Consider the following 28,000-nt stretch of genomic DNA (forward strand, 5'->3'; position numbering starts at 1 on the left):
TAACAGAAATTCATAGATACTTTATTTCCATTAGGGTATATCAAGAAGCCAGGTATAGCTCTGTTGTAAAAATGGGGTTTATTTTAGTCTGAGTCACACAAATACTAAACATTTATCCTTGTGTTTCAAAGTTCAAGAATGAAAACTTGCAATTAACACTGAGCAAGCCATGTGTTGGTTTATCATCTTAGAAGTCTTTTAGGAAAAAAATGACAAAAGGACTTAAATTCTCAGTAGCTTGCTTGCTTATTAACTTTTCTCTGCGTTCTCAGAGATCACAACAGTCCTGAATTAATTTTTATTAAAAAAAATCTAACTGAACTTTATTTTTTTTTCTATGCCACTACAGCTTTCTTTCACCTCATTTTGAAGCAGATCTTCATGTTAAGCAGTCTTCAGGCTTCTTCGCAGGCTTGTCACACAGTTGCCCTATAACGCAAAATGTTGGGAAAAGAGAGTCAGATAGTGGAAACAGAGATTACTTTCATTTGCCAAACCTAAACAGTGTGTGCTTGCTGCCTGCTTAACTCTTCAAAATTATCTCAAAATATTACACCTAAAGCCCGTGTGTCTTTGACAGTTAAGGACAAACATGACATCACAGTTCACCAGCCACTGCTGTTGGGAAGCCATGTATTCCGACAGGACTTGCACAGAGGTCAAATGCAAGTGTCACTGAAATGAATGGAGGTTGTGCAACATCAGTGCTCAGAGGTTTGCACTCTAGAGCTGCAATCCTATGCACATTTACCTGGGAGTGAGTGCCCACTGAACACAGTGGAACTTACTTCTGAATAAGCATGCATAGGCCTGCACCATAATTGGTTAGCAGAAGATACGCTGAAACATGTATTAATTATTTTGCAAGGAAATAAATTAATCAGCTAGTTTTATTTGGGTTTATTCCTTACTTAAGGGATGACCCTGAAAAATCATAGGTCAAGGAGGAGTAATTATTTATATATAAAAAAGGTTTAGCTTCATTTAACTAAATGTGGCTGTATACATTTTTGCCATTTATATATACCTATTGGATGTTTCTAACATTGGCCTTTATTTTCACTTGCCTCCCAAGTCTGGTATCAGCCAGTATATGTTGCTGTGTGCCATGGCTGCCTGGCAATTCTCCTACGCAGTAGGAAATTATAAACACATACCTCTTAAAGACTTGAAATGCATTGAATGTAACAAGGCGATTATTATGTAGTATTTATTGCATTTAATACTCTTTAAAGATATCTAATTCTGGGCAGCACTGCATCCCTACACACAGTTGAAAGAAAATTCCAATCCAGTTAATGTCAGGTTAACAGTTTTCACAAAATATGCACAAAGATTCCTTTTCACTTTTTGTAAATAAAACACACAACAGTAAGCTTAACGATTACAGGCAACAGCATTCAAACATGGATGTGGGTAGAGAAAGGAGTACCTGGCATGAGTACCTGCTTAGTTTGACTGAATCCTTGATTTTTAATTTGGCTTTTCATGGGCCGCTCACAACACCAACGCTGTGTGAGGTATGGTAGTCAGCTGCAATTATTCATAAACCCTACACTTCCATCAATCCAATGCTACTGGCTCTCGAGTTACAGAACAAACTGCATTAGAATGCAAGGCAAAGCAAAAAAACTAGAAACATCCTTGACAAAGAAATACTAGCAGTTTATATAAAAACAAAATAGTCCAACATGTGCCTCTAATATTAAGTATTAAAGCAAATGTTTCTGATGCACCAACACAATATGGACTTAATTACAAAATCAGTTCAAGCTGTTAAAAAAGATAACAAATCCCCTAAAAATAAAAAATAGGAAAATTAACTTCTATGGGACTAGATTACAAATATGTTCCCAAGAGGCACACTAATGGGGGTATGAGTCTGCTACAAAATAGCTGATACAAAACAATGTACCTCAAAAGATTTTGCAGGACTACACTGTGTTTTCCTTCAGAAGTTGCTTTAGTACCTCTTCTTACTTGACTTAGCTCCATCTTCATCTGTACATACTTACGCTGCACTGTTAAACAGTAACAAAAAGCCCTAATCAAAGTTTGAAATAATGCACTTACCTCTGTCTGATCTGAGGTCATATCAGATCAGTTTTAATTGGACTGAGTGTCACCTTCAGATTTAATGTCTTCACTGGTCCCATTGACCTCATTCTTAGCATCACTGTCCTTGGAGTCCATGCTTGTGTCTTCACTCTGTTTTTCTCGACTACTGGACTTCACACTACTTTTTTTATCATCAGATCCCCTCTTTTCTGCCATGAAAGAAGACATTGACCATGGACTTCACAGTAAAGACACATATATCATCACGTTTTTCAGGTGTGAAGTACATGCCGAGACATCAGCTATGGCTGTAAAATTGGAAACTAGAGATCAAAGTTATCGTGCTAATATTAAATGAAAAACTCCACCAGAAAGAACAAGATCTCAGTTGCTGAGTTCAGAGGGAAAGGATAACACAGAAGAGAGGCAGCATTTGCTTAGATTACAATGCAAAAATCAGTCATGTTTGATAGTTCTGGTTAATACCACAAGCCACGTGCGTGCTAACTAACCAAAAACTACCTGCTATAAGGTTAGCATAAAATATGCATAAAACCAGATTTAGCACACTATACAACTCTTAATGACTTAATTTAGCTAAACCCCATGTATAATATCTACAGATTTAACCCTCCATTGCCAATACCTAATCTGTTGGGGGAGGGGAGGGAAATGAACGTATGTTTGTAAAACTTCAAACAGTAACATTTGAATTCTTAACCTCAGACAGCAGCCTGTGCTGTGAACAGTTTGAAGTAGCTTAATTTTTACAGAAAAAAACCTTTGTTTGCTATGTTACATATGGGTGTTAGGTAACAAACCTAAACATGGAGCGTTGGATTCAAGCTTTCCTTCATTGGTGGGGATGCTCCAGCTGCTGGAGGAAGGGGAATGACTTTTAAACAATTGCTCTGTCTTCTTGCAGCCTCCTGCACCACCTTTTATATTATTCCTGAGGGTTGGAAGACCCTGTCGAATAGTATGGGAGGTGGTGCTGGGTCCTGCAGGGGTGAAATGGAAAGTTACCTTTCTCTCCCCTCTGCTGAATATCCACAGATGGAAGGAGTCTACATCCATGGAAGGAAAAGTCTGGATCCAGACCACAGAGCTGATCTTCGATTTGGCTATTTGAGTCAATTATATATATTGCTTTTAATTTTAAAGACATTTTAATGTTACACTGTAATAATCTGTTGGTTATATAGATTTGAATGCTTATCGTTTTGATAGTTGATGATTACTCTGGTCAAATTTTCCCATACCTTTTTCTCCATGGCTTCATGTACTGCTCCCAAATGGTAGTATCTACTTTTTCCTCAATATTTTTCCAGAGCCCATCCCACCTGCTTTACCTTCATTTGCCTGCTATAGCCATCACCTCACCAGCATTGGCGGTTGTCTCCCTATTTGTCACCACTGCCAAGAAGGGAGAAAGTAATCTGTGTATGTGCATCATCAAGCTGATATTTAACAATCCATGACTGCGGGGAGCAAAAAAACCAAAAACCCTTCAAAACGAATAGGAGAGCAAGATGAAAACTGGCAAACCTATCTGGCAAGCTGCACCCAATTTTCAAACAATTATAAGTTATAGACTTGGCAAACTTGCTGGAAACTGAGGCACATGCTTAATGGGAGTCATAATTCATTGACAACAGGTAGCTTTCTAAATTGTAGGGGTGGGTAGAAGATAATCCCACAATGGATTAGCTGCCAGTAAAATTAGTAAAGCCAGAAGCATGAGTTTACCCAAAGAAAAGAAAAATCTCAAGATAGTTTTGTATTTTTTATCTATGTAATCCTCTTATACTCAAAGCACGGGCCATTTTGGTAGGCGGTTTTTATATCTACTATTTATATCTACTATTTATCCCATTAAATCAACTATTTATATACTAAAAGCATGTGGTATAAACAGAGTACACTGTTGCAAATTGAATATAATCTCAAGTAATTAAACAAGTCATACTCAGAGTAGACACACTGAAATTAGTGAACGTGAGTTGCTCATGTCCATTAACTTCAATAAGTCTACTCTGAGCAGGACTAGCATTGAATACAATTTCTGGGTATTTCTCTAATTAGCAAGATGAACTAAAGTTCTCCTTTAAGCATCCAGAAAGTGTAGATCAGCTGCTCTGGATGGATGTATTTAATGCAAGAATAAAGAGCCGGTACCGAATAGAAGGGACTCTCAACGCTCTGTGGGTGAAGTTTCTGGAAAGGCATAGCAGTATTATGCTTTTGGCCTACAACAGAAGCTAAAAAATATTTTGAAGTTGGTTTCAATTCCTATAGTCAAGAAAACTTAAAACAACTTTATTAAGACGAAATCAGCCAAATATTGCGGGGGAGGGGGGGGATTACAAAGGAACCATTCTCTAAGGGAAAAACACTCAATATTTGAAACTTTGAGAAAACCAGTCACGGAAGTCCAGTTAACCTTGGAACTCTTAGAACTGTGGGTTCTGTGTAATAATTGCCTAGGAAGGTTGCACTAACTGACCTTTTTGAAAGTCTTCAATTTTTGCTTTATTGGGTATCGCCGATTCACATGTAGAGCCACTGAGGAACAGTAGTCTTGTTGCCCCGCAGAGGACTAGCAGTCAGCCCAATAAGCTTATCTTCTGTCCTATGTAGATATGATAGAGCTCAACAGCCCTTTAAATGGGCAAATTATGTAGATTCTCCTTAAAGTGTTTTGTTGGTTTGAGTTTGGACAGATGGAAGAGAATGGGGTTGTTTCTGGTAGCTACAAAATAGTTATTGGCCTAGTGACCTGTAGACAGAGAGGAACCTATCCTATGACAGTTGTTTGTCTACACTAGAGTAGTTGTATCTTTGGTAAACAAAGTTCTAGGAATAAGTCTTAACTGTTGAATTATTTGTGTCACTCCCCCGCACCCCAAATATCTGCAAGGAGTATGATCCTTCTGCCTATTTCTTGAAAATTGCTTTTCTGATCATAAATAGAATGGGGGCACATGCAGTGCAAACGCTGCATTGCCATCTGTCAAGTAAACACTGATTAGCTGTGTTCAAGAGGAACTTAAGTGTTTCATTAGATGTTGCCAGAGGTGGGGTGGGAGCAGGAGGGCAAGTTGCACCACCAAATTAATAGAACTGAAAGTACATTCTGTATTTGTACAGCTTCTCTCAGATCTGGGGGATTTTATCTTCATGAAGCAAGCAATGAGCAAGATATGCTTAAAATATCAGTTCCTCAATACTAGACAAGTGGAAAATATCTGCACCTTTTATCTTCACTGAGGTTTTCTTCAGAAAGGTCTGTGTGTAATTAAAGCATGCTTTGATAAAGGAATAGAATACAGGACCTGTAATAAGGACAGACGTTCATACAACAGCTTAGCAATGACTTAAGTGTTTGAGCAAAGCTAAGGCAATATAGAAGGAAGTCAAATTCCAAGTGCAACCACAATCACAACAACTAAAGAATTCTAGTAAAGAAAGGGAAAAAGCAAAGGCAGTAACCCCCCTGCCCAGTGTATGCAGTGTGGTTGAGGCACACAAATTCTTATTATAGGACTGGGAAAGGGGAGAGGTGGAATCTAAGAATTAGTATGCCCATTTCCTCATATTTAATTACAGTTAAATGAGCTACATATTCTGGTAACCAGGAGGTTACAATGTGCTTTGAAATTCTAGACAAAAGGGCACTGCACACAGGAGAACAAAGCAGTCCAAGGCTGTTTAAATGCAGATCCTTGGATTTTTGCAAAAAATTTTTTGCAAAAACTACGTATTCTATTGTTATTTCACGTCATTTTTGTCTGGGAATTAACACCAAAATAGACTTTGCAGCCTATGCTGGTACCACAATATAGAACAGTACCCACACACAGGGCTCCCACTATTGTCTATGGTAGATGTAGTTGAGTGTAGGGGGCCGCATCACTGGAACACAACCCTGTCTTTGAACCATTCCCATTAATCTTGCTTTTATTCATCACAGTCTTGGGAACTTTGGTAATAATTCCTTGACCAAGCATGCATAAAACATTTCATTAATGTAAACAAATATGCAACCAACACACCAAAGTGAAGGTTATTATTTCTTCAGGCCAATATCAGATAGTTGTAAGTAGTTCATGGCCATCATTGAAAAATAGCAAGATGCATAAAGCAATACAAAACCCCAATCTTCCCCTTGCTCAGGAAACCACATAGGGATGTATGGAATACTATCCAAAACTGAGGCAGAAAACCTTGAAGGGACAGACATACATTTCCTTTCCATGTGTGAATCACAAAGCACTATCCAGAACACTAAACTTTCACATTGTTCACCACTGAGGCTGCACTCCTACACGCTTACCTGAGACTAAGCCCCATGTAACTCAATAGGTCTTACTTGAAAGTAGACATGCATATGATTGCATTATAAGTGATCCACATGCTGAGAAGAGAGACACCAGCAATTCAGACAGAATTTAGGGCAGAGCATATATACGAACAACCCCAGGTGAAACAGGCCACTTCCCATATTACTTTGAGGATGGGCTTGAAAAATGGAAAGGTAAACAGGCACACCTATTCTCAAGAGAAGATAACACTGAAAGATGTTCCAGAGGACAGGCATTTACCCAAGACATCACCTTTTAGACAGAGGTGTACGTCTGACCTTCAAGCTTTTTCAAGCAACACAATACATGGATATGTACATGTGTGTCATTTAAAAACAGGGATTGAAGCTACCATGGAGCATTTATTTGAGCAATCGGGATTTCATGTTATTTCTGGTTGGATGAAATATCAAAGAATGGAATGACCCACAATAAGGCTTGGGCATGTATGCTCCTCTCTCCCAAGTGGTTGAACACAGCAGTTCAGGAGCTTTTGCTTCACTGTGGTTTGTTCTGTCATCTGGAATGACAAACTGGCTTGTTGAAATCAAGCATGGTTTGTGCTTACCACAGTTCCAGATTTGGACAACATGGCAAAGTGCAGTTTATTATTACTATTTACTTGATTTATATCCTGCCCTTCCTCCCAGTAGGAGCCCAGGGTGGCAAAAGCAGAAGCTTATGAATCCTTCATCTCAGCTATGCTGGGTGTGTGTGGGTGTTGTGTGTGTGTCCCACCAAGTCCAAGGTTCACTGAAGCTCATCATGTTGCACTAAATCATGATTTAGCATGATGTGCTAATGCAGCCAGTATTTCTGCAAGAAATTAGCCAATGCTGCATCCACCACAAGAAAGATGACTGCTCACTAGCACTGATTTTTTTATAAAGATATTTAAGTAATACCTTTCCAATAAATAGAATGCCAAGAACCTACTTTGATAAGGCTTCTTCAAATTCCAGAAGTGTTAAGAGATACGGATAAGGATGAAAAATAGCCTCAGGCGCTGAGGAAAAGGTGTGTGTCAAAGGGAAGCAACTGAAAATGTACATAATGTAGAACAGCAACCTAACACTTCTACTATCCACAATGCCTCCAGGAACAATCTAAGTATCACACCAATTTATTCTTGTTTGCTTAATACTGGTGGATCTCTGGGTAATCTGCAGATCAGCAAGGATTTATGACTCCCAGCTATTTTCCAATATGCTGCTGTAATGAATAAAGCCTGGAGTAATCAAGAGGAGATTTTTGTGAGGAAGGACTGGGAGCTTTGTTTAAGAACATAAGAACATAAGAAGAGCCTGCTGGATCAGGCCAGTGGCCCATCTAGTCCAGCATCCTGTTCTCACAGTGGCCAACCAGGTGCCTGGGGGAAGCCCGCAAGCAGGACCCGAGTGCAAGAACACTCTCCCCTCCTGAAGCTTCCGGCAACTGGTTTTCAGAAGCATGCTGCCTCTGACTAGGGTGGCACAGCACAGCCATCATGGCTAGTAGCCATTGATAGCCCTGTCCTCCATGAATTTGTCTAATCTTCTTTTAAAGCCATCCAAGCTGGTGGCCATTACTGCATCTTGTGGGAGCAAATTCCATAGTTTAACTATAGTTTAGTTTAACTATAGTTTAGTTCTGGTACCTAGAAACAATTCTAGTTTCTGGGCTCAGAATGTTTTAATTCTATTTATTTATTGGCACACCAAGCTCTGGTTGGTGGATCTCAGGGTTCTAGTGAAAAACAAGGTCAATCTGCAAGCCTGAGGCCTGCCCACCCTGGTAATGGACATCTAAGGGTAGTAAGCAGAAGACTCAACTGAATATACGCATAAATATATTTAAAGTTCATGGATGTAGAAAAAGCAAGCTGGGAGGGTGCCAGGAGACATTCATCTACCTGGAATTTAAGGATTTTATATCTAATATGCTGCAGTATTGGGACAGAGAGGGAAAAGTTCCTGCAGAAAAAATATTCTTTGTCATATGAGCTGACCTTTTTCCTTAGATTTCCTGTCTTGTTCTCGCTCTCTGCTTTTGCTTCTGTGCTTGTAAGATTTCCGATCCCGACTTTTTGACCGCCTTTTGTCCCTGCTGCGTGATCTGTGTTTTCTGTCTGACCTATCATGGCTTCTGCTTCTGCGTCGATCTCGACTCCTGAAAATGTAAGAATAGTAGTCAATACAATTCTATACAGTAGGGTCCCGCTTTTCGGCGTTCTGCTTCTTGGTGTTCCACTAATACGGCTGTTTTCAATTATATCCATGTTATGTTTGGCACTTGTTCCGCTTTTTCCGTCATGACACGCTCAGCAGCTAAGTCCGAAAAGGGTGTCGGCAGTGACAAACGCCGCAGGCAGCAGCAGTGCTTTCTTTTGGGGGGGGTACACATGCTGAGCCCCCTTCCTGGGGGAGGAAGGAGCAGCGTGCAAGCCCAAGGGGAGGTGTCTTTTGCGCGGCAAGGGCCCTTCTCTCCCGGGGGTGGGGGAGAGCAACTGCGAGGAGGCCGGGGCGGGGCTTCTTCTGTCCCCCCCATTTTTATTTTACAAAAAAGTATTTAAATCTGTTCACATTTTTCTCTTCCCCTTCCCCCAATTTTTGGGCTACGAGGTGACTTCTGTCTCTCCTCGACACCCCCCCCCCGCTCCGCAGGGTTAGGGAGAGGAAGGACTGCTGCAGGTGCCCACCGGAGCCTGGGCTGGGTGAGGTTGGGGGCAATGCCTTTGCAGCTGCGCTGCCTCCCCTGACCCTCCTTGCACCCCCTTATTGCCTGCACCCGGGACGGACTGCTCCCACTGCCCTACCCTTGGTATGCCACTGGGCATCGGGCGCCATTTTATTGTCAGTGATCCACTTTTTGGTTGGGGTCTAGAACCTAACCCGCCGTATGAGTGGGGCCATACTGTACTCAAAATTTCTCACTAGTAAACTTGCAAAAACTTGACATAAAGAATGTTTAACAAGTTTTGAAGAAATGTTGGATTCCATTTCTGAAAGCAGTTTTATTTCTAAAAGCAGTTTTATACTAAGCACTTTGCAAAAAAGACCTGGTTCATATGCCTCAATAAATCAGAGTTTGAAATAAACTGCCTGTGCAGCTCAAATAAGTCGTATTATGACTTGTTTGAATTGCAAGGGAGAAGCCACATGGGGACAGAGGGAAGGCACATTCACAATTAAAGCAAGATTTAATACAAATTATGGCTAATTGTGATGCGCAAACCAGGCCTTTGCTGCCAAGTATGAAACTGCCTTCAGAAATGGAATCAAAGTTTCCTCAAAATTTGTTAAACCCTCTTTTTATCAAGTTTTCAGATATTTGAGAAATGTTAAGTCCTGAAAACCTCAAGCAATTGCTCAGGAATACAAAGTATATACTGCATACCTTCAAGCTTTCTAATTCACCCCCCACCTCAATGAATTCAGTTAGCTTCAAATCAATCTAACGTCTTGTACCTGCTTCGCCTTCTGTCCTTGCTTCTTGATCTTTTATGGTCCCTTGACCGACTACCTCTTCTGTCAGAAGTTCTGCTTGAATGTCTGCTGCGTGAACGACTCCTCTTTCTTCTCTCTCTATCACGAGCCCTCTCTTTTTCCTTTTCTTCTTCCTCACGCCGTCGCTTTCTTTCCCTTTCTTCCCTTTCACGCTCCCTCTCCCGCTCTTCTCGTTCTAGCTTCTCTTTTTTCAACCGGTCATCACGCTCAGGCTCTTCAGTTCTTTTTCTTAATTTTTCCTTAAAAAGGAAAGCATTCACCAAAGGTTACTGGGGGGAAAAACTGACAGGTAAGACTTGCTCTTTCTCTTAAAGGAACAGAAAGTTATTTGGCTTAAGTTAGATAAAATTTTGTCCATACTAGATTTTGGGTTTATTTAAATAGTACTTACAGAAACTATGTATTTGTGGTCCCAAATGTATCAAGTGACATCCACTTGCACAACAGGACTTTCCCTTCCTCTCTTCCCCTCTGCACATCCCAAAATCAGCTCTGGAAAAATTGGAAGATTGCAGGGGCAAGAGAAGTTCCATCTACTCATTGAACATTAAATAACTGTCCCTAAACTGGAAGCTTTCCTGCTTCTTAAGAAGGGGGCAATCCTACTACCATGCTTAGATTGTTTAAGCGTGTTTAAAGTTTATTTCAGATAAAATGCAAAGTATCTCAATTACCAGGTAACATTAATGATAGTATAAATACACAGAACAACAGGCCCTATCTCTGCACCAAGGAACACATTTTTGAAGAATCCTGCCTAGTGGAAGAAAAACGAATTGTGCTTAACACCCCATCCTCAAATGTACTAACAGAGTACAATCTCAGCGAATTACAGTTGAATGCATTATACATACACATTTAAATTGTTAAACTCTACAGCAGCCTTGTCCAACCTTTGGGCCACAGATGTTGCTGGACTACAGTTCCCATAATTCCTGACCATTGGCCATGCTGGCTGGGGCTGATGGGAATTGCAGTCCAGCAACATCTGTGGCCCAAAGGTTGGACAAGACTGCTCTGCAGAATAAACCCTTTAACACCACCACTTGTTTATTGTTGGGAAAAATACATTTATCAAAACATGAAGTTAAATTATGTACATCCGTGCCATGATCACAGAACGCCATTTTGTATGGGACAGCTCTGATGCTTTTACTGACACTTATGGAATAATGTCAACTTCTGCCTTTTATAGTAAACAGTAACTCTTAAACAGCTGAACACCTTATCTATCCAGTTATTTTTTTATGCAATTACTTTATCACCCTATGCAGGTGGCTATTCTGATATTTTACTTCTGGTTTTCCATTCTTCATAAAGAATAATTGACATTGGCCCAGTCGGCACATAATGCCAAGCCAAACTCTAGCTAAGCGTATGCAAGCAGGTATTCCTAGTAAAAATCACAGCTACTTTGCTCCTCCCTAGTCTTACTGCTACACTGCTCAGAGCTAAGCCATAGTTTGGCTTAGCATTACTCACAAACCCAGGCTTGTGATTTGTCTAGAACAAGATAAACTATAAGGCCAGGTTCAGACATAACACTAAACCAAATCATGGCCCAGCTCTGAGTAGAGCAGCAGCAGCAGGACGAGGGGAGAAGGAAAGCAACTGGGATTTTAGCTGCGAGTACTTGCACACTCACTTGTTCACACTTAGCCATGGTTTGATTTAGCCTTATTAATAAATCTGAATTTGACTTAGCATTACATGTGAAACAGGCCAGTATGTACTTTAACCTCTGTATAATGTGGATGAAAATGAAAATAAGTCAATACTTTCTGCAGTAGACTGTATTAAAGAATGTGAGCTGCATAATTCTTCTTCAGGGTATCACAAGGTTCTGGGTACTTCGGTTTATAATGGCACATTCTAAAATCATTTTTGTAGTAGCATCTCCACATAAAATAAACAGAAGGGCTAGATATTGACAATGTTCGCTAGCACATACAGCATTTTTCATTGAACAAAATGTCCTGGTATATACACTTAGAAGTTGAACATACTTTTAATTCTTCTACTGTAGCTTTAATTTTTGCGTAACCCATATGCTGTTTTCCCATCAAGTGATCATCTACCCTGGACTGTGCGTCTCCTACAATTAAAAAGGCTCCGCAGACTTCACAAACTTCCATCTGCTTTTCCTGGGCTGCAAAGCTCTCAATAGTCTGGAAAGAAAGAATACTAATTAGGACAAATAGTGACACTAACACTTTATTTGTTTGCTTACCAAACACACAACTTATTTTTCTCATTTCTAACCCACCTCTTGACTTGCAAGCAGCCAACAACTTGCAACCAAAATACACAAAATTAAAGTCCAGGGCAATCACAGGATGTTCCTAACTGCACTATGGTTCGAGTGCAAGAACTACATCTTTAAAACAGACCATAGTGCAATTCCATTTGCAAAATATGTGACCAATGTATTATCCCAACTCCATATAACATAGCACTAAAACACTATCCTCAAACATGATGCTAGCTCAACAGGAATTTTCTTTTACTGCAATCATCTGGTAATAAGGACAAGTCATAATCTTCCATCATGTTAAATTCTACTGGGTTCATTTCAATTCCAAAGTCTTTCTGAAGTTCTGAAGTATGGGCCCTATCCCACAAGAGAAAAAGAATTGGGACAGGGCTAAGATCTCTCTTTCAAATGTTTTCTGCGTTCCTGGTATCCGAGGGGATATTAGCCCAATGAGGAACATGTTAGCAACATCCTCTCTTTATTCTTCCGATTGCTGCAGGGGTGAGGCTGTGCTAGGATCATCAAGGGACAAGCTTTTTCCATCTGCCTTGCCCCCTCACCCCCGCTCTTTCTGGTGACGGCCATTTACCAGAAAGATAAATGCATTTGGCTTTTAGTTGTTGTTGCCTTTTAAGATTTTGTTGTCTTAAATTTTTGCTAGTTGTATTGTTCTTTCTTACATGTATTTTGTATCTGTGTGTATTCTTTCTGGGCCGCCTTGGGGGCCTTTTTGCCCAAAAGGCAGCATAGAAATAAACCACATGTTCTGAATGTAAAGAGTTTAGAACAAAAATGCTATGTGAGCAGACTTCCGCTAGTGCAATATGGCTTCCCCTCCTTCTCCTCCAGCCCCTAAAATCTACTCAAGGTACCCCAACCCTTTGGAGCAGATTTTGTGGGTGTTTGGTGGACTGCATAGAGGAGGAGAGGAAGAAGTCCTGCTGCTCATGTGGAAGCCTGTTCTACTCACACAACAGCAATATTGGAAACAGCCAATTGAGTTGGATCTAAGAAGAAGCATAAGCAGAACACGTTCACACATTAGTGCTCCTTCACTGACTGATACCACAATGTTACTTAACAAAATACCAGGTGCTGTATCACAGTATACAAAACATGACACCTGATCATGGCTGTAGTGTAAAGATGTAGCATAAGGATAGGGAACCTGTGGCTAGGGGGGCAACTGCAGCCCTTCTAGACACACTTTCTGATCCTCAAGACTCTCTCCAGGCCCACACACACTCACTAGACCTCCTTTGCACCCTCCTTGAGTATTTTTGCCTGACTAGAATGCGTCCTTAACTCTGATACTGCCTCTTTCCTGGAGAATAGAGAGTGGTGTGCGAGTGCGTGTAGTCTACTGTACAAAGGTAAAACCCACATTAGTTGATCTGCTCACTTCTGCCACTGGCCCTGCCCATCATTGGCATGTGGCCACCAGAAGGTTACCCAGATGAGAATGCAGTCCTTTAGCTGAAAATGGTTCTCTATCTCTGCTATAATTCTTTTAGACATGTGAGCTGTTGTGAGGAGAGGGCTTACATTATTTCAGAGATGCTCGTCATTGAAAAACATGCCCTAATAGTTGCGATGCATGCCTGCAATGGAGAATTGTTTGAGTCCCAGCTGTCGGGATTTGCTTTGTGGATGTGTAAGGGATTTCAAATACAAACAGTAAAAGATATATGTTGAGTAAAATAGACAGTCATGCACAAGTGTTTGCACCAATAGAAGAACTTCTCAGGATTTTAATTCACTTTTGCATTGCAATGCTCTTTGAATTAAAACATGGCCTTCCACAAGCCATTTCATATGAAGATTTCAATTCTGTCAGCTTTAACTAAAGCCTTTCTTTTTCATAATTACATTACTTAATGCAGCTGGTCTTCATCTCAAAATGAACACTTATTAGCATACAAATGCAGTTCTGCAAACTTAGCAAAAGTAGAGAATTTTTATTGGGTGCTAAATTCAAACATCCCAGGAGTCACATCTTTCATTTAAAAATATATTCTGGATTGTATCCAGTGGCACTACTCAGCTGACAGTAAAGCTTCAGCCAGCAGAAGGGAAGCAATTTTCAGTAATCCCCCCCCTGCAGCTTCTCTCCCAAAAGACTTGGGGAAACCTTCCAAACATATTGGGGGGCTGCAGAAGGGAAATCACCAAAACTTACTTCCCTCATCTTTTTGCTGATGTCAGCCCAGCAACACTGTTGGATAAAACCCCACGTTTTTATCCCATATCACCATGCGGTGGGTGTAAATATGTTAACAATGTCTAAGGAAATTTCAGAAGCCAGTGCATACAGCTTCCTTGCCTTTCCACATATACTGAGTGTACATAAATTATGTAGATTCACAAGATCTTCAAAATTTAGACAAGATGGAATCCATGTTAGATTTAGCCAATGACATGGACATGCTTAGCAGGACTTTTTCTATTGAACAGCAAACACTCTGGCCACATCAAAGTGCTTGTTAAAGAGATCTGAAAGTAGTTGCGTGATTCAAATTGTCCTGCAGCTGACAGAAGGGGGAGGAGAGCAATTTTGCCTATTTCTCCTTTAGCCACCCTGCACTAGCAGACAACAGTCCTAAAAGCCTCCCCCAATCCTCTGGAGCAATGGAGGAAGGAGGCTAAAGGAGGAAATAGGTGAAAACCTCCTCCATCCTTGTTCTGCTGCTGGAAATCTATACTAGATTGAATTGCATCAGCGGAAGGACACCTTTAGACACAAACCTGTGATTTTATTGGCACAGAAACTGATTTGCATTCATGCAGAATTGTAGTTATGTTTTTGCAGTACAGAATGCCTATGGGCTTGACAATTAGGCTACTCTATTATTTTTGCAGGATATTAATCTTATGTGCACTCTTAAAACTCAATGATTAATAAAGAATTTATTTATTAAAAATATTTCTATCCCACCCTTCTCTCAGGGCAGCTCACAGTGCCATCATACACAGTAAATAAAAACACAAAAAGCATTTTTGTTCCATGGCATGCCACCCTAATGAGAAAAGGAGTCCAAGATGGGTGGGAGTTTCTAAAAAACGAAATTCTAAAAGTGCAATGGCAAGCAATTCCAACAGGGAAAAAAGGGGGGAAACAACAGAAGAAGCCAGGGTGGCTTCACAAAAAGCTTAGAGAGGACCTGAAAACAAAAAGGGACACATACAGGAAGTGGAAAGAAGGCCAGGCCACAAAGGAAGAGTACAGGCAGGTATCACGGAATTGCCGGGATGGTGTCAGGAAGGCTAAAGCTGAGAATGAGCTGAGGCTAGCGAGGGATGCTAAAAGCAACAAAAAAGCTTTCTTCAGGTATGTCCATAGTAACAGACAGAGAAAAGAAACGATGGCACAGCTACTCAGTGAGGATGGCAAAATGGTAACAGATGACAAAGAAAAGGCAGAAGTCCTCAATTCCTACTTTGGCTCAGTCTTCTCCCAAAAAAGGGTCTGTGACCCTCCCGGGAAACATGAAGTAGAAGGGGCAGGATTAGATCTTAAGATTGATAGACAAATGGTCAAGGAATACCTAATCACTTTGAATGAGTTCAAATTGGCAGAGCCCGATAAACTGCATCCTAGAGTATTGAAGGAACTGGCTGAAGAACTCTCAGAACTACTGTCTATTATCTTTGCGAAATCATGGAAGACTGGTGAAGTGCCGGAGGACTGGAGGAGAGCTAATGTTGTCCCTATCTTCAAAAAAGGCAAAAAGGAGGAACCGGGGAACTACGGACCAGTCAGCCTAACATCAATCCCTGGGAAAACTCTGGAGCAGATTATAAAGCAGTCAATCTGTAAGCACCTTGAAAACAATGCAGTGATTACTAGGAGCCAACATGGATTTATGAAGAACAAATCCTGCCAAACTAATCTCATTTTTTGATCGGGTAACCTTCCTTGTCAACTGTGGGACTGCTGTGGACATAATATACCTCGACTTCAGCAAAGCTTTTGACAAAGTGCCCCATGATATTCTGATTAGCAAGCTAGGTAAATGTGGGCTGGATGGAACAACTATCAGGTGGATCCACAGTTGGCTCCAGAATCGTACTCAAAGAGTGCTTATCAATGGTTCTTTTTCAAACTGGGCGGAAGTAACAAGTGGGGTACCACAGGGCTCAGTCCTGGGCCCAGTGCTCTTCAACATTTTTATTAACGACTTGGATGAAGAGGTACAGAGCATGCTTATCAAATTTGCAGATGATAACAAAATTGGGGGGCACAGCTAATACCGTGGAAGACAAACAAAATTCAAAGGGACCTTGATAGGCCGGAGCATTGGGCTGAAAACAACAGAATGAAATCAACTGGGATAAATGCAAAGTTCTACACTTAGGAAAAAGAAACCAAATGCACAGTTATAATATGGGGTATACTTGGCTCAGCCATACGACATATGAGAAGGATCTTGGAATTGTCGCTGATCGCAAGCTGAATATGAGCCAATAGTGTGATGTGGCTGCAAAAAAGGCAAATACTATTTTAGGCTGCATTAACAGAAGTATAGTTTCCAAATCGCGTGAAGTATTAGCTCCTCTCTATTCAGCACTGGTTACACCTCATCTTGAATACTCCGTCCAGTTCTGGTCTCCACACTTCAAGGATGAAGAGGCAGCCGGACAGCCATCCGTTGGGAATGCTTTGATTTGGATTCCTGCATTGAGAAAGAGGTTGGACTTGATGGCCTTATAGGCCCCTTCCAACTCTACTATTCTATGACTTCAGAGTAACCTTAACTCTTCTGTTGTTGCAGTTTCAGATGAAGTACCCAATGCTGGAGTCGGTGATGTGCTGTGGGATCAGTTTCAGCTTATGCAGTCTGGTGATGTGGCCAAGAGGCTGGCAGCTATACGCCCAACCATGTACCCTCTTGACCTCTGTCCCTACTGGCTTATTAAATCTAACAGAGGGGGATTGACTGGTTGGGTCCAGAGTGTGGTTAGTGCTTCACTGCATGAGGGGGTGGTCTCTGCAGCTTTGAAAAAGGAGGTGGTGAGGCCACTCTTAAAGAAACCAGCCTCGGAACCCATGGCAGGATAAAATATCAACTAGTTGCAAATACCCACTCCTTGGGAAAGGTGGTGGAGAGGGTAGTGGTGGGACACACTTAAGATGATACGGATTACCTAGATCTATTCCAGTCTGGGTTCAGGCCTGGCTATGGGGCTGAGTCAGCCTTGGTTGCCCTGATGGATGACCTCTACAGAGAGGTGGACAAGGAGACTTGTTCCTGCTTCTTGATCTTTCTGCAGCCATTGATACCATTGCCCATGATATTCTCCTGGATCAGCTCCATGGAATGACAACTGCAGTCACGGTATTACGGTGCTTCCAATCCTACTTATAGGATCAAGTCTAAAGAGTAGCACTGGGTGATTGTTTTTCGACCACCTGGTGGTTGTGGTATGGGGTGCTGCATGGTACCATCGTATCCCCAATGCTATTTAATATCTATATGAAGCAACTGGGAGAGGTCATTAGAAGTTTTGGGATAAGGTGTCATCAGTATGCTGATGACACAACTCTATATTTCTCCATAATATGTGAATCAGGAGATGCTGTTCGGACCCTGGACGCAGTGGTGGGATGCAAGAAGGAAAATAATCTGTTTGAATCCTGGCAAGATGGAGACACTGTGGATGATTGGTTCCCGTGGTTAGGGAAATTGGTCAGCTGCCTGCCCTGGATGGGGTTGCACTCAGGTACGCGGTCTGGGGGTGCTTCTGGATATAGATCTGTCACTGGAGGCCCAGGTAGTCTCAGTAGCTAGAGGTGCCTTTTATCAGCTGCCCCTGGCAAGATAACTACGACCATTCCTGGACAGGGAGAGCCTGCCACAGCAATTCAGGCACTGGTGACTTCAAGACTGGACTACTGAAATGCACTCTGTGTGGGGGGCTTCCCCTGCACTTGATTGAGAAACTGCAATTAGTGTGGAATGCTGCAGCCCGATTGCTGACGGGAGTGAGAAACCCTGTCAGCATATAACACCTCTGCTCAGAGATCAGCTCTGGTTGCCAATTTGTTACTGGGCCAAGTTCAAGGTGTTACTATTGGTATATAAAGCCCTTAACTACCTTAGCCAGTATGTGCCCACTTAAGTACGTTGTTCTACAAAACAGATACTGTTACAGGTGCTACATAATATTCATTCTGCACTTGTAAGAAATCATTCATTTAGTGTACTAGCACCTCCTCTTTGGAATTCCCTGCCTATTGACATTAGGCAGGCACCTTTGCTATATTCCTTTTGGCACCTGCTTAATACTTTTCTGTTTAAGCAAGCCTATCCAGACACACAGATGTTGGTCTGTTTTAATCTTTTTAGTAGCTGTTTAAATTGATTTAAACATGTTTTAATTACTTGTCTTCATTGTTTTAGTGATAATTTTAACATTTTGTAAACAGCTTAGAGGTCTTTACATTCAGCTGGTATATATATTTTGTTAAAAATAAATAAATAATATAAGGCTTTTGTGGTGTCAAGATTATTTGACTACAACTGCATTGTGGCTTCCAGCCTTAGAAAAAAGCAGTTGGTTTCTATGGCTCTTACTTACTGAAGTTGTAGATCTGAGCAACTCTCTTTCCTCTTTCAACTGTTCAACAAGTTTCATCATGCCTTGAGCCTCTTCTACCTTTCCTTCGGAACCCAGCTCTTCAATCTAATAGAGAGAACAAAGCTATTACAGTGTCTTCATTCAAGTTTCTAAACATTTCTTTATTATTAAGGCAACTTTTACCTGTTGTAGAAGTACATCGATTTTGTCAGTTAAAACTTGAATCTTCTCTTCATTTTTACCAGTAGGTCCTGCTGCTTGCTAAATATTAAAAAGAAGCAACAATAAACATCTAAAAGGAAGAATGCCACAAAAAACCTGCCCTGCTTTGTTGGTCTACTCTGTGTCATGTCTACTACATAACTCATGCCAACAAAAAAGTTGTCATAAGATTTTTAAAAATCCATAGTAAGTTCTTCTTCATGGTTTCTGTGCTGTCCCAAATAGGATTCTGTACTTGCACAGTCCCTCCCTGGAAATTTCTAAAGCTAAGCTGGAGTTTTGGTAGGTGTACTGCCCCCATCTTCCACATGCAGAGATCAAGGGTTGTGGCTCCCACCTCTCACTCTATTATCCCATGACCACCACAGCATTAGTAAACATTTGGAAACTTGACTCTGATGAGTTCAGAACAATTAGTTCATAACAGCAAGTACATGCCTCACTTAAGTGGGGCTTATGTGCCAAGCTCCTCTTCTCCAATTTTACAGTTATAAGGAGCTAAGAAAGCAGCATGTGCTTTCTTAATATACATTAAGAAATACAATCAGATAATTTTTTTATATAAAAAACTCAAGATGCTACCACCTCTGGTCAAGTCTGTACATCTCTTCTACTTTAAAGGATGGTTATAATACAAAGGGCAATATCACAAGAATGGGCTTCTGCTTGTGCAACAATATTTCCCCTTTCTCTCCTCCCCTCTGCAGACCTCCATGCTAGAGCAGATATGGGACACATGCCGGGGGCTGCACAGGGGAGAAGAAAATCTGTTCTGCAAGTGGTGTCTGTTCTGCTGGCAGAAAAGCCCCAATGGATGTCACTCAAAGGATTGTACAATTTCATGTGCAGTTTGCTTGTGTACTTACACCCGAGGCCTGTTGAGTCTGAGATAAAGCTAAACGAGCATGGCCTCTCCGAATTCGGCGTTCAACTTCTGCAAGTAAGCTCTGTAAATACCGAAGGAAGTCTCTTTCATAGCCTACTTTCATGAACCGAGAACTCTTCTCATACCTAGGATTAAAAAGAACCAATTATATTAAACTTTAAATAGACCATCTCCCTATTACCAAGTCACAAGGCAAATATATAAAGGACAATATGCTATCCACTTCGCAAAGTTTTAATTGAGGATTTTAAAACATTGTTTAAATGCTTGTGTTATTTTTAATTATATTAGATTCTTATGAACTCTAACTACAAATACACTCACTGTTTTCTGAGGTTTTCGTCATGAATTTTTTCACAAGGACCTAAAAATAAAAACAGTAACGACAAATTGAAATGACTTGCTGATAATACTATACAAAGACCCAGACAAAGCTTAAAGGTTTTTAACCAAAGTAAAGTAAATATTAAACGTGGGATGCCTTTCTACAACAATATATTTCTAAAAGACTTTTGGCCATCAGGCTGGCACCGCGCCAGAATGACTATAATCTGATCAGTACTCCAGTGGTACACTACAGCATGACTAAGGTTTAAAATCAAGAGTGAGTTGCTCAGAGACAAAACAGGGCGGGCGGCCAATCCTAACGAGATTGAAGCAATAATTTCTGTGAACATCCAAATGTACTATCTTTTCGGCGCCAGGTGAAAACCTTTTTATACTCCCAGGCATTTTAAAGTGTGTTTTAATGGTATTTTCATCATTATTTGTATTTTTGGATGCTGTTTGGTTCTTTTATTGTTTGTTTGTTTTGTTTTCTTGATTTATTGTATTTATTGTATTTATATATTGCTTGTTTTTTATCTTTTTGTACACCGCCCAGAGAGCCTTCGGGCTTAGGGCGGTATAGAAATTAAATAAAATAAATAAATAAATAAATAAATACTTGGCTTCATAACTGTTTCCTGCAAGTTTGGATGGGAGTAGTAACAGTTTAAAAACAGACACAGTACACCCCTGAAACATTTAGAGCAGATAGAGGAGTTATAAACTTTTAAAGCATAGAAGCCTACAAATGTCAGGTGGAGGCAAAGAGTTTCGGAAAGGGAATGTACTGAAGAGATTTTACCTACCAAAATTTAGAATTCTACCATCTTGATTCTGTATCTTTCTGCTGGCACAACTTTACAATACACACACAAAATGGTTGTTTGCAATACTGCGCTACTATAATTTTGGTATGACTCACATGCGAGTGTAATAATTCTGAGGAGCAGGCTAAAATGTCACTGGGATTTGAAACATGATCTCGAGCAGTGTTCCCCAAACTTATTTTTTTTTGCTGTTGCTGGACTACAACTCCCATCAGCCCCAGCCAGCATGGCCAATGGTCAGGAATTATGGGAACTGTAGTCCAGCAACAATTTTTTTAAAAAAAGTTTGGGAAACACTGATCTAGAGCATGAGAGCCTCAAATCTAACATAATACATTTAGCTGTGGAGCAAGGTTATGAATAATGAAAAGATTAGGAAATCATTGGTAGAAAGTTTTTGCAAGATCCTGGAAGTGTGCATTTTTATTCTTTGTCAACCACATACAAGCAAATTGTTGCTGAATTGCAATTCTAAGTGTAGAATATAATCAGCAATGGACAGTGATGTGACAAAATTTACCAATAACAGAGTTCAGGATTTCCCTCCCCTCAGCACTGTATTTTTCTACAGAATAGCTTCTGCTTCATAAATAACAATGCATGGACACCAAATGTAAATACAGTACTAGGCAACCTTGGCAGTTTTCAAACATTTTTGCTCTGTTTACTAAATTCAAATAAAATAAAGACGTTAATCAGATTACTAGGGCATCAGAAAATCTTCTAATGCAAACTACCCTAATTTGCATAGGAAATCTTTCCAGAAAACTTTCCAAATCAGCATTTTCTGGAATATCACATCACAGCCTGTGAATGTATGCAAATCTTAGACATTTTAATGAAATAATGTTTGAGACATTATGAATATATATTTTAAAAACATAAATACAGAAAAAAAGAAAAAAATAATGCCCCAAATCTTCACCAGCACCAATCTCTAACCCTGAACTTGACTTTTGCTATAATATAAAGGACAAACACAGACACTCACCTAAGTCAGAACGGGTATTTGTGAATAATTCAGCTGGACAAAACCCACAAAGGTAATATTTACAAACCTGAATGAGAAGACAAGGGTTAGAGTTACTTTCCCCACAGATCATTTTTAGTCAGACTCAAAGCTATGAGAGAATTGGGTAATTTGTTTTTGCTGCAATGATTTCTATTTAGGTTTTTTTTTTAAAAAAAACAACAACGAACATGACCCAACATATACCAGTGCTAATTTTGGCTGTATTTAAAATGTCATAAGCACCAAGCACCTAGGTAAGCTTTGCAGTACTGATGAGTACCAATTTATTCTGCAGGCACTTTTAGCCCTTCCTGCAGCTGCAATCCTCTGAATGTATTGTCCTTGTCTCTTCAGAACATATCTTGAATACTCACTCTATTGTTTTATTTGCAAATTATGATGACCCATGAGAAAGAGACACACCAAGTTCCACTAACTTCCTTTTGCCATTACCATCTGTTTGCCACTCTAAAGCACAAATTCTACATACATGCAAAGTCTTTTTGGAGCCAATCATCTATGCAACAAGTACCTAAGGTAACCAAAACCCATTAGGCCAAATCCAAATAAATCTTGTGTTTATGTATCTTTTGCAGGGCTTACTGCATAGCACTGAGAGCTATATCCTCTTAAGATCTCTTTCCTTCCTCAAAGGGGTAGGACAGTTTATGGCATAGCCCTCTAATTAACTGGTGCCATTTACACTTACATAACCCCACTAAAGCTTCAATACCAGCTTTTTAAATAAGCCAAAGAAGCTTACTAGCCCTGTCCTCACAGCCTGCATGAAAACACTAGCTTCAAGCCTAAAAAAATTCTGCCAAGGATCAGTGATCCTTCCCTCTTCCAGCATCCTTCTGCACATCTATGCTGGCTGCAGAAAAAAGGCATGTGGTCTATTGCTAGCACAGAAATCAAGAGGGCTACAGAGCAGGGATTGAGCAATCCATTCCTTCTCCCAGTCTTTCATTCACCTGCATGGAATTCCTGCTCACCTATGGTTACCAGGCAACTTAAGTAAAAACCTATGAAATACATTGCTCAAAAATTTCAGGCAATATCTTACTATACTGCATACACAGAAAAATGTCTCTTATTCCTTTGTAAAATGTTGTTGTGAACATTTAAGAAATGTATATCCAACTCTTCCTCAGTGGCTAAACACATAAAACAGTGATTTCATCAATAACACAAATTAATAGAGTAAAAACAGCAGCAAAACAATTAAGAACACATAGAGCAGCACTAATTTAACCTAACGTCCCCTCTAGGGGCAGAGACTTTCTGGCAGGAGTATGTCTGGAAGTATATCTGTAACAGATGGAGTGGCAAGCATACAACCCATTCTGCACCCATGCACGTATCTGACAATCAAGATTAAACTAGATGTTCAGTCAAGTAACTTCCAGAGGATACATGCAACATTCAAGTAAGCTTTAAGAAGTATGTAAAGAACAATTCTATCAGGCAAAGTCATTCTGAAGAAAATGTTTGTCCTTCCGCATGTCATTTTGCCCACTGAACTTCATAAGGTGTAAGTTCAGACATAACACTAAACCAAGGATTGAGAACCTTTGACATTTCAGATATTGCTGAACTACAGCTTCCATAACTCCTGACCACTGGCCATTCTGGCTGGGGGTGATGATGGCTGGAGTCCAGCAACACTGGGAGGTCCACAGGTTCCCCATCCCTGCGCCAAACCATGGTTTTGTCACCAAGTGAGTAAATCTTTAATAACCCCCAGGCTTGTTTTCTCCCTCCCTAGTTTGAGACATAAGGGATGGAACATATGAACTCAAGCATCCTTATGATTAGATTATTTTTACTCTGCAGTTTATCAACAGACAGAGTGGATTAGAAGATTAAAAACAATAAAAACTGTATCTGCATAGAAAAGCAGACAAATTTAAACAGCAAAGAAATTAAGGAACAAACAGCTTGCTGATCACAAAAACCTTTTCAATAAGCATCTAAATTTTAAAAAATGAGCTAAACCAGAGATGGGGAATCTGTGGTTCTCAAAATGTTGCTGGACTCTAATCAGCACCTATGAACCACATTCACATAGCCAGTGGTCAGAAGTGATAGGAAATGTAGTTCCACAGCATCTGATGGGCCAGAGGTTCCTATCCCTGAGCTAAACAATGGGGTTATGTGTGTACCATTCCATTGCATCTTACTCTTTTTTCTGTCTCGAAGAAAGCTCTGCTTGAAATCTTCGCGCAAAGCAAATAATTTTTAATTATTTGAATCACTGAAGTATTGACTTGAGATCCTTGAAGGAAGTGCAGGATACATATATGATAGTTTTAAAGAGTCAAATTTTTAATAAACATCTAGGAACAAACCAAATGGCAACTACAGCTTTCCACTTCACCCAGTAGAAGATAATTTTAGCTGAAGTACAACGATATCATGATCTTCCTTAACAAAATAACATTATTTTATGCTACTTCCAGGTAACAGAACTAGTTCTAGATATTTTTAAGAACTTCTTGACTTCCTGTTTATTTCCTCCTCATTCAAAAGACAAAACTATCTGAAGTCTAGAATGAAATCTTAAACCATATAAATGTACCACAAATCAATTGCTTGGGTAAATTAGATAGTTTGATCCAAATGAAGCAAAGCCCTGAACCAGTTGCATGCCACTATGAATGTGGTTTACCCAACTATATTGTGAATGTTCTATCCTCATAAAAAGACAAGAAACTAGTGACTAGACTTCCATTCTTCTCATTCAAATCAAATATTGCAGCACCTGAGGCTGGAATCCTATATAGGGCCATAGCTCAGTGGCAGAGAATCTGCTTTACATGGAGAATGCCCCAGGTTCAATCCCCGGTGAGACTGGGAGAGAACCCTGTCTGAAACCCTGGAGAACTGCTGCCAGTCAGTGTAGACCTGACCTGGGGTTCCCGAAGTGCGGTCCATGAACCACCAGTGGTCTGCAAGCTTCATTCAAGTGGTCCATGGAACGTCTGCATTGAATTTTAGTATTATTTTAATTGTATTTTATTACCACTTTTATTTCTTGCATTTTATTATATTACAATTTAAATTCTATACAATTTATTTCTATGTAAGAAATAAGAAAGGCAATAAAATACAATTAAAATCATACTGCATCTAGCACATTGTATTACAATTGATACAACAAGTAAAAAAATCATAAAGTGATCCACCAAGACCCTCAACAATTCTCAAGTGGTCCATGGGAAAAAAGGTTTGGGAACCACTGGTGTAGACAGTACTGAGCTAGTTGGAGCAAAGGTCTGACTCACAATAAGGCAGTAGGTAACAATTCAGTTCTAATCCCTAGATATCCCACATCCTGGAAAAATGAATGGAAATGGACTGCCTTCGAGTAGATTCTGACTTATGGTGACCCTAGGAATAGGGTTTTCATGGTAAGCGGTATTCAGAGGGGGTTAACCATTGCTGTCCTCTGAGGCTGAGAGGCAGTGACTGGCCCAAGGTCACCCAGTGAGCTTCATGGCTGTGTGGAAATTCGAACCCTGGTCTCCCAGGCCGTAGTCCAACACTCTAACCACTACACCACATCTGCCCAGTCAGGTTTGCTTTGCTTGCCTCAGTGAACTCAATAAGACTTACTTCTGAATAGACACGTTGCAAGATTGCATTGAAAATCCATAAGCAAGCAGAAAATATAACTTTTTCAATATATCGTTAAAGAAATGCATACTACTTGAGCTACTGACTTTTGGAAGAAATCAGGGAACATTTCTGGCAAGTGCTAGAAAGTCTGTAGACGCCAGGTTGCCTAAGTGTAGTGTTGATACTTGGGGGGAAATAGTGGTATGCTTCCCTGAAAGTTTCCTAAAAGATACATTCTAGCATCTGGAAATCAGAAACATTTTCCCAACTGCATAGTGGTTATTCAATTTTCAGGCAGCCAGCCCAGAGTTTTCCAAGGCAATGCCATAACAGAAGAGAAAAATGCTTCTAAGCATGATGAAATCTTTATTTGTAGAGATAGCAAAAAAATTGTATTTGTTAGCAGTTAAAGTGGGCCAGGTACTCTGAGTGTGAATGAACACTTCACTGCTGTCACATTAGTTTAGGAGCAAAGCCACTGGGGAAACCCAATGGTTACAAACCCCAACTCCCATAATGTCTGCAAAACCTGTCCCACATTCTTTTCAAATATCAGGGAGTTGGACTTGATGGCCTTATAGGCCCCTTCCAACTCTACTATTCTATGATCAGGCCTGCAGGTTGGGTGTGTTCCTAGACTCAGATTTTTTTGGATTCTCAGATGTAGTGGTGACCAAAAGGGGGTTTGCCCAGTTTTAACTAGTTCACTAACTGCATTGTTCGTGGATAGGGTAGACTTGGCCACAACCACAATTGGCTTAATTATATCAAGACCGGACTACTGTTCAATTTGTCGGGCTGCCTTTGAACAGGGCCTGAAAACTTTGGCTAATACATAATGCAGCCCTTCAATTTCTGAATGGGGCCAGATGTGGAAAGCATACAGACTCTTTCTGAGATATCCATCACACTGGCTGCTAGTCATTTCTCAGGTACAATTGAGAGTACTGCTCATTACCTTTAAAGCCCTAAATCAAATAAATCAAATCAAATATAAATCAAATAATAATAAATAAATAAACTAACTATGTGCAACAGGAATACATAAAAGGCTGCCTCGACTCATAAGATCTTGCCAGTCATTAAACCAGCTGCTGAGGCTCTTGCATGCATCTCTCCATCATCTGAAGCACAGTTGTTGGGAACATGACAGGGCCTTTGACTGCAGCACTCAAACTCTAGAACATCCTGCCCCAGGAGATCTGTTTCACTCCTCCCCAATCGTTTAAAAATATTAGTGTTTTGCCACTAATGTGTTTAGTCTAATTACTGCTTGATTTTATCTAGGGCCCTTCTTGTTTGAGTTTTTAGCTGCAATTGTATTTTGTAGCTTTATCTACCACTTTGTTATACAGTAATGTGATTTACTGCTGTATCTCTCACATTGTTAGCCTTTGTGTAGTTCTGCTTTGAATCAGAAAAATGGTGAACAAGCGACCTTATAAATAAATGCAGAATCATATAATGAAAGATTTGAAACGGAGAAAACAGCACTCAAACACCCCTTTTCGTTCGAGTGGCAGGTGCCTCATCCTTTCAAAACCTTCACTATCCCCGCATATAGACGTCTCCCTGTTCCCCAAGGCCGAGAGGCAGGCGCATCATCTTCAAACGTTTGCCTATTGTTCGCTTCACGCACCAATTCCCAGCGTTTTCATAATGGAGCACAATTTCCCTCGTTTGTTCTTCAAGGCCACGAAACGTAGCCTCATTTTTCCTTCCCTTAGTTTTCCAGTCCTCCTACCCATCGCATCCGCTATTCCCTCCAGAGGCCTAACGTGTCCTGAGCCGCGCAGCCTCCTTGCCTCCGAGCTATTCTTAACAGGTACCAGTGAACGACTCCGGTTCCTCCCCATTTTAGGCCCCGCCAGGTAAACATATTCCTTACTCTGGCCCCTGGATCTATCTCTTCTCCCCTCCGCTTCACCACTCGTCCATCCAAAGCGCGCGAAAAATATCGCGGCCAAGCGAGGCCAACAGGGGAGAGGCCCAGATTCGGCCATACTCACGCTATCGTGGTCCCACCGCACGTTGCTGCGCTTTTCATCCGGGGCCAGGTTCCTGTCCCGGCCCATAAGCTCGTCCAGAAGTTGGGCAGCGGAAATCATGATGCCCGTCGGCCTTCACTGCCGCTACCTCCAGCGGTCTTCCTCCCTTACAAGATACCAGAACCGCGTCGCTACGAGAGTGACAGAGACAAAATGGCGGCACCTCCCAGCCAGGGCGTTTCCCACAATGCATTACGCAGATCTCGCGTAACCGCCCCTGTGTCTTGTTGTTAAGGCCTGGAGTTGTCTGCGCGCAGGCCTTGGCGAAGAAGTAATAAAAGATAATAGTAACCTTCTCGTCTCATTCTAAAAACATA

The 28,000-nt window shown here is 40.7% G+C and overlaps 1 protein-coding gene across 4 annotated transcripts; it reads right to left on the bottom strand.

Annotated features, from left to right (window-relative positions):
- On the bottom strand, positions 1-27,999 carry LUC7L3 (LUC7 like 3 pre-mRNA splicing factor). Of its 4 annotated transcripts, none has more exons than XM_061616008.1 (11): positions 27,645-27,989; positions 21,994-22,060; positions 20,173-20,212; positions 19,829-19,973; positions 18,924-19,001; positions 18,741-18,845; positions 11,914-12,075; positions 9,869-10,146; positions 8,410-8,570; positions 2,074-2,267; positions 1-429 (listed from the first exon to the last, which is right to left on the bottom strand). In XM_061616008.1, the coding sequence occupies exons 1-10, from the start codon at positions 27,741-27,743 to the stop codon at positions 2,107-2,109; spliced, it is 1,296 nt and encodes a 431-aa protein (XP_061471992.1). In that variant the 5' UTR covers positions 27,744-27,989; the 3' UTR covers positions 1-429; positions 2,074-2,106. The 4 variants fall into 4 exon arrangements, with proteins under 4 accessions (XP_061471992.1, XP_061471995.1, XP_061471994.1 ...); XM_061616011.1 differs by lacking the exon at positions 1-429 and adding an exon at positions 436-2,021 and having other exon boundaries at positions 2,127-2,267; positions 27,645-27,998; XM_061616010.1 differs by lacking the exons at positions 1-429; positions 2,074-2,267 and adding an exon at positions 2,274-4,690 and having other exon boundaries at positions 27,645-27,995.
- Position 28,000: the final 1 nt, after the last annotated feature.

This window comes from Rhineura floridana, chromosome 3, assembly GCF_030035675.1.
Source record: "Rhineura floridana isolate rRhiFlo1 chromosome 3, rRhiFlo1.hap2, whole genome shotgun sequence".
In the NCBI taxonomy this organism is placed as follows: Eukaryota; Metazoa; Chordata; class Lepidosauria; order Squamata; family Rhineuridae; genus Rhineura; species Rhineura floridana.

What these genes read in the sequence shown, in the direction of transcription:
- LUC7L3 (XM_061616011.1), bottom strand. Translation starts at nt 27,743, where the DNA reads ATGATTTCCGCTGCCCAACTTCTGGACGAGCTTATGGGCCGGGACAGG. An exon ending in AGACTCAACAGGCCTCGGGT is followed by an intron (nt 19,002 to 19,828) that starts GTAAGTACACAA and finishes TTTAATATTTAG; the next exon opens with CAAGCAGCAGGACCTACTGG. An exon ending in TGAAGACATTAAATCTGAAG is followed by an intron (nt 2,022 to 2,126) that starts GTGACACTCAGT and finishes ACTGTTTAACAG; the next exon opens with TGCAGCGTAAGTATGTACAG.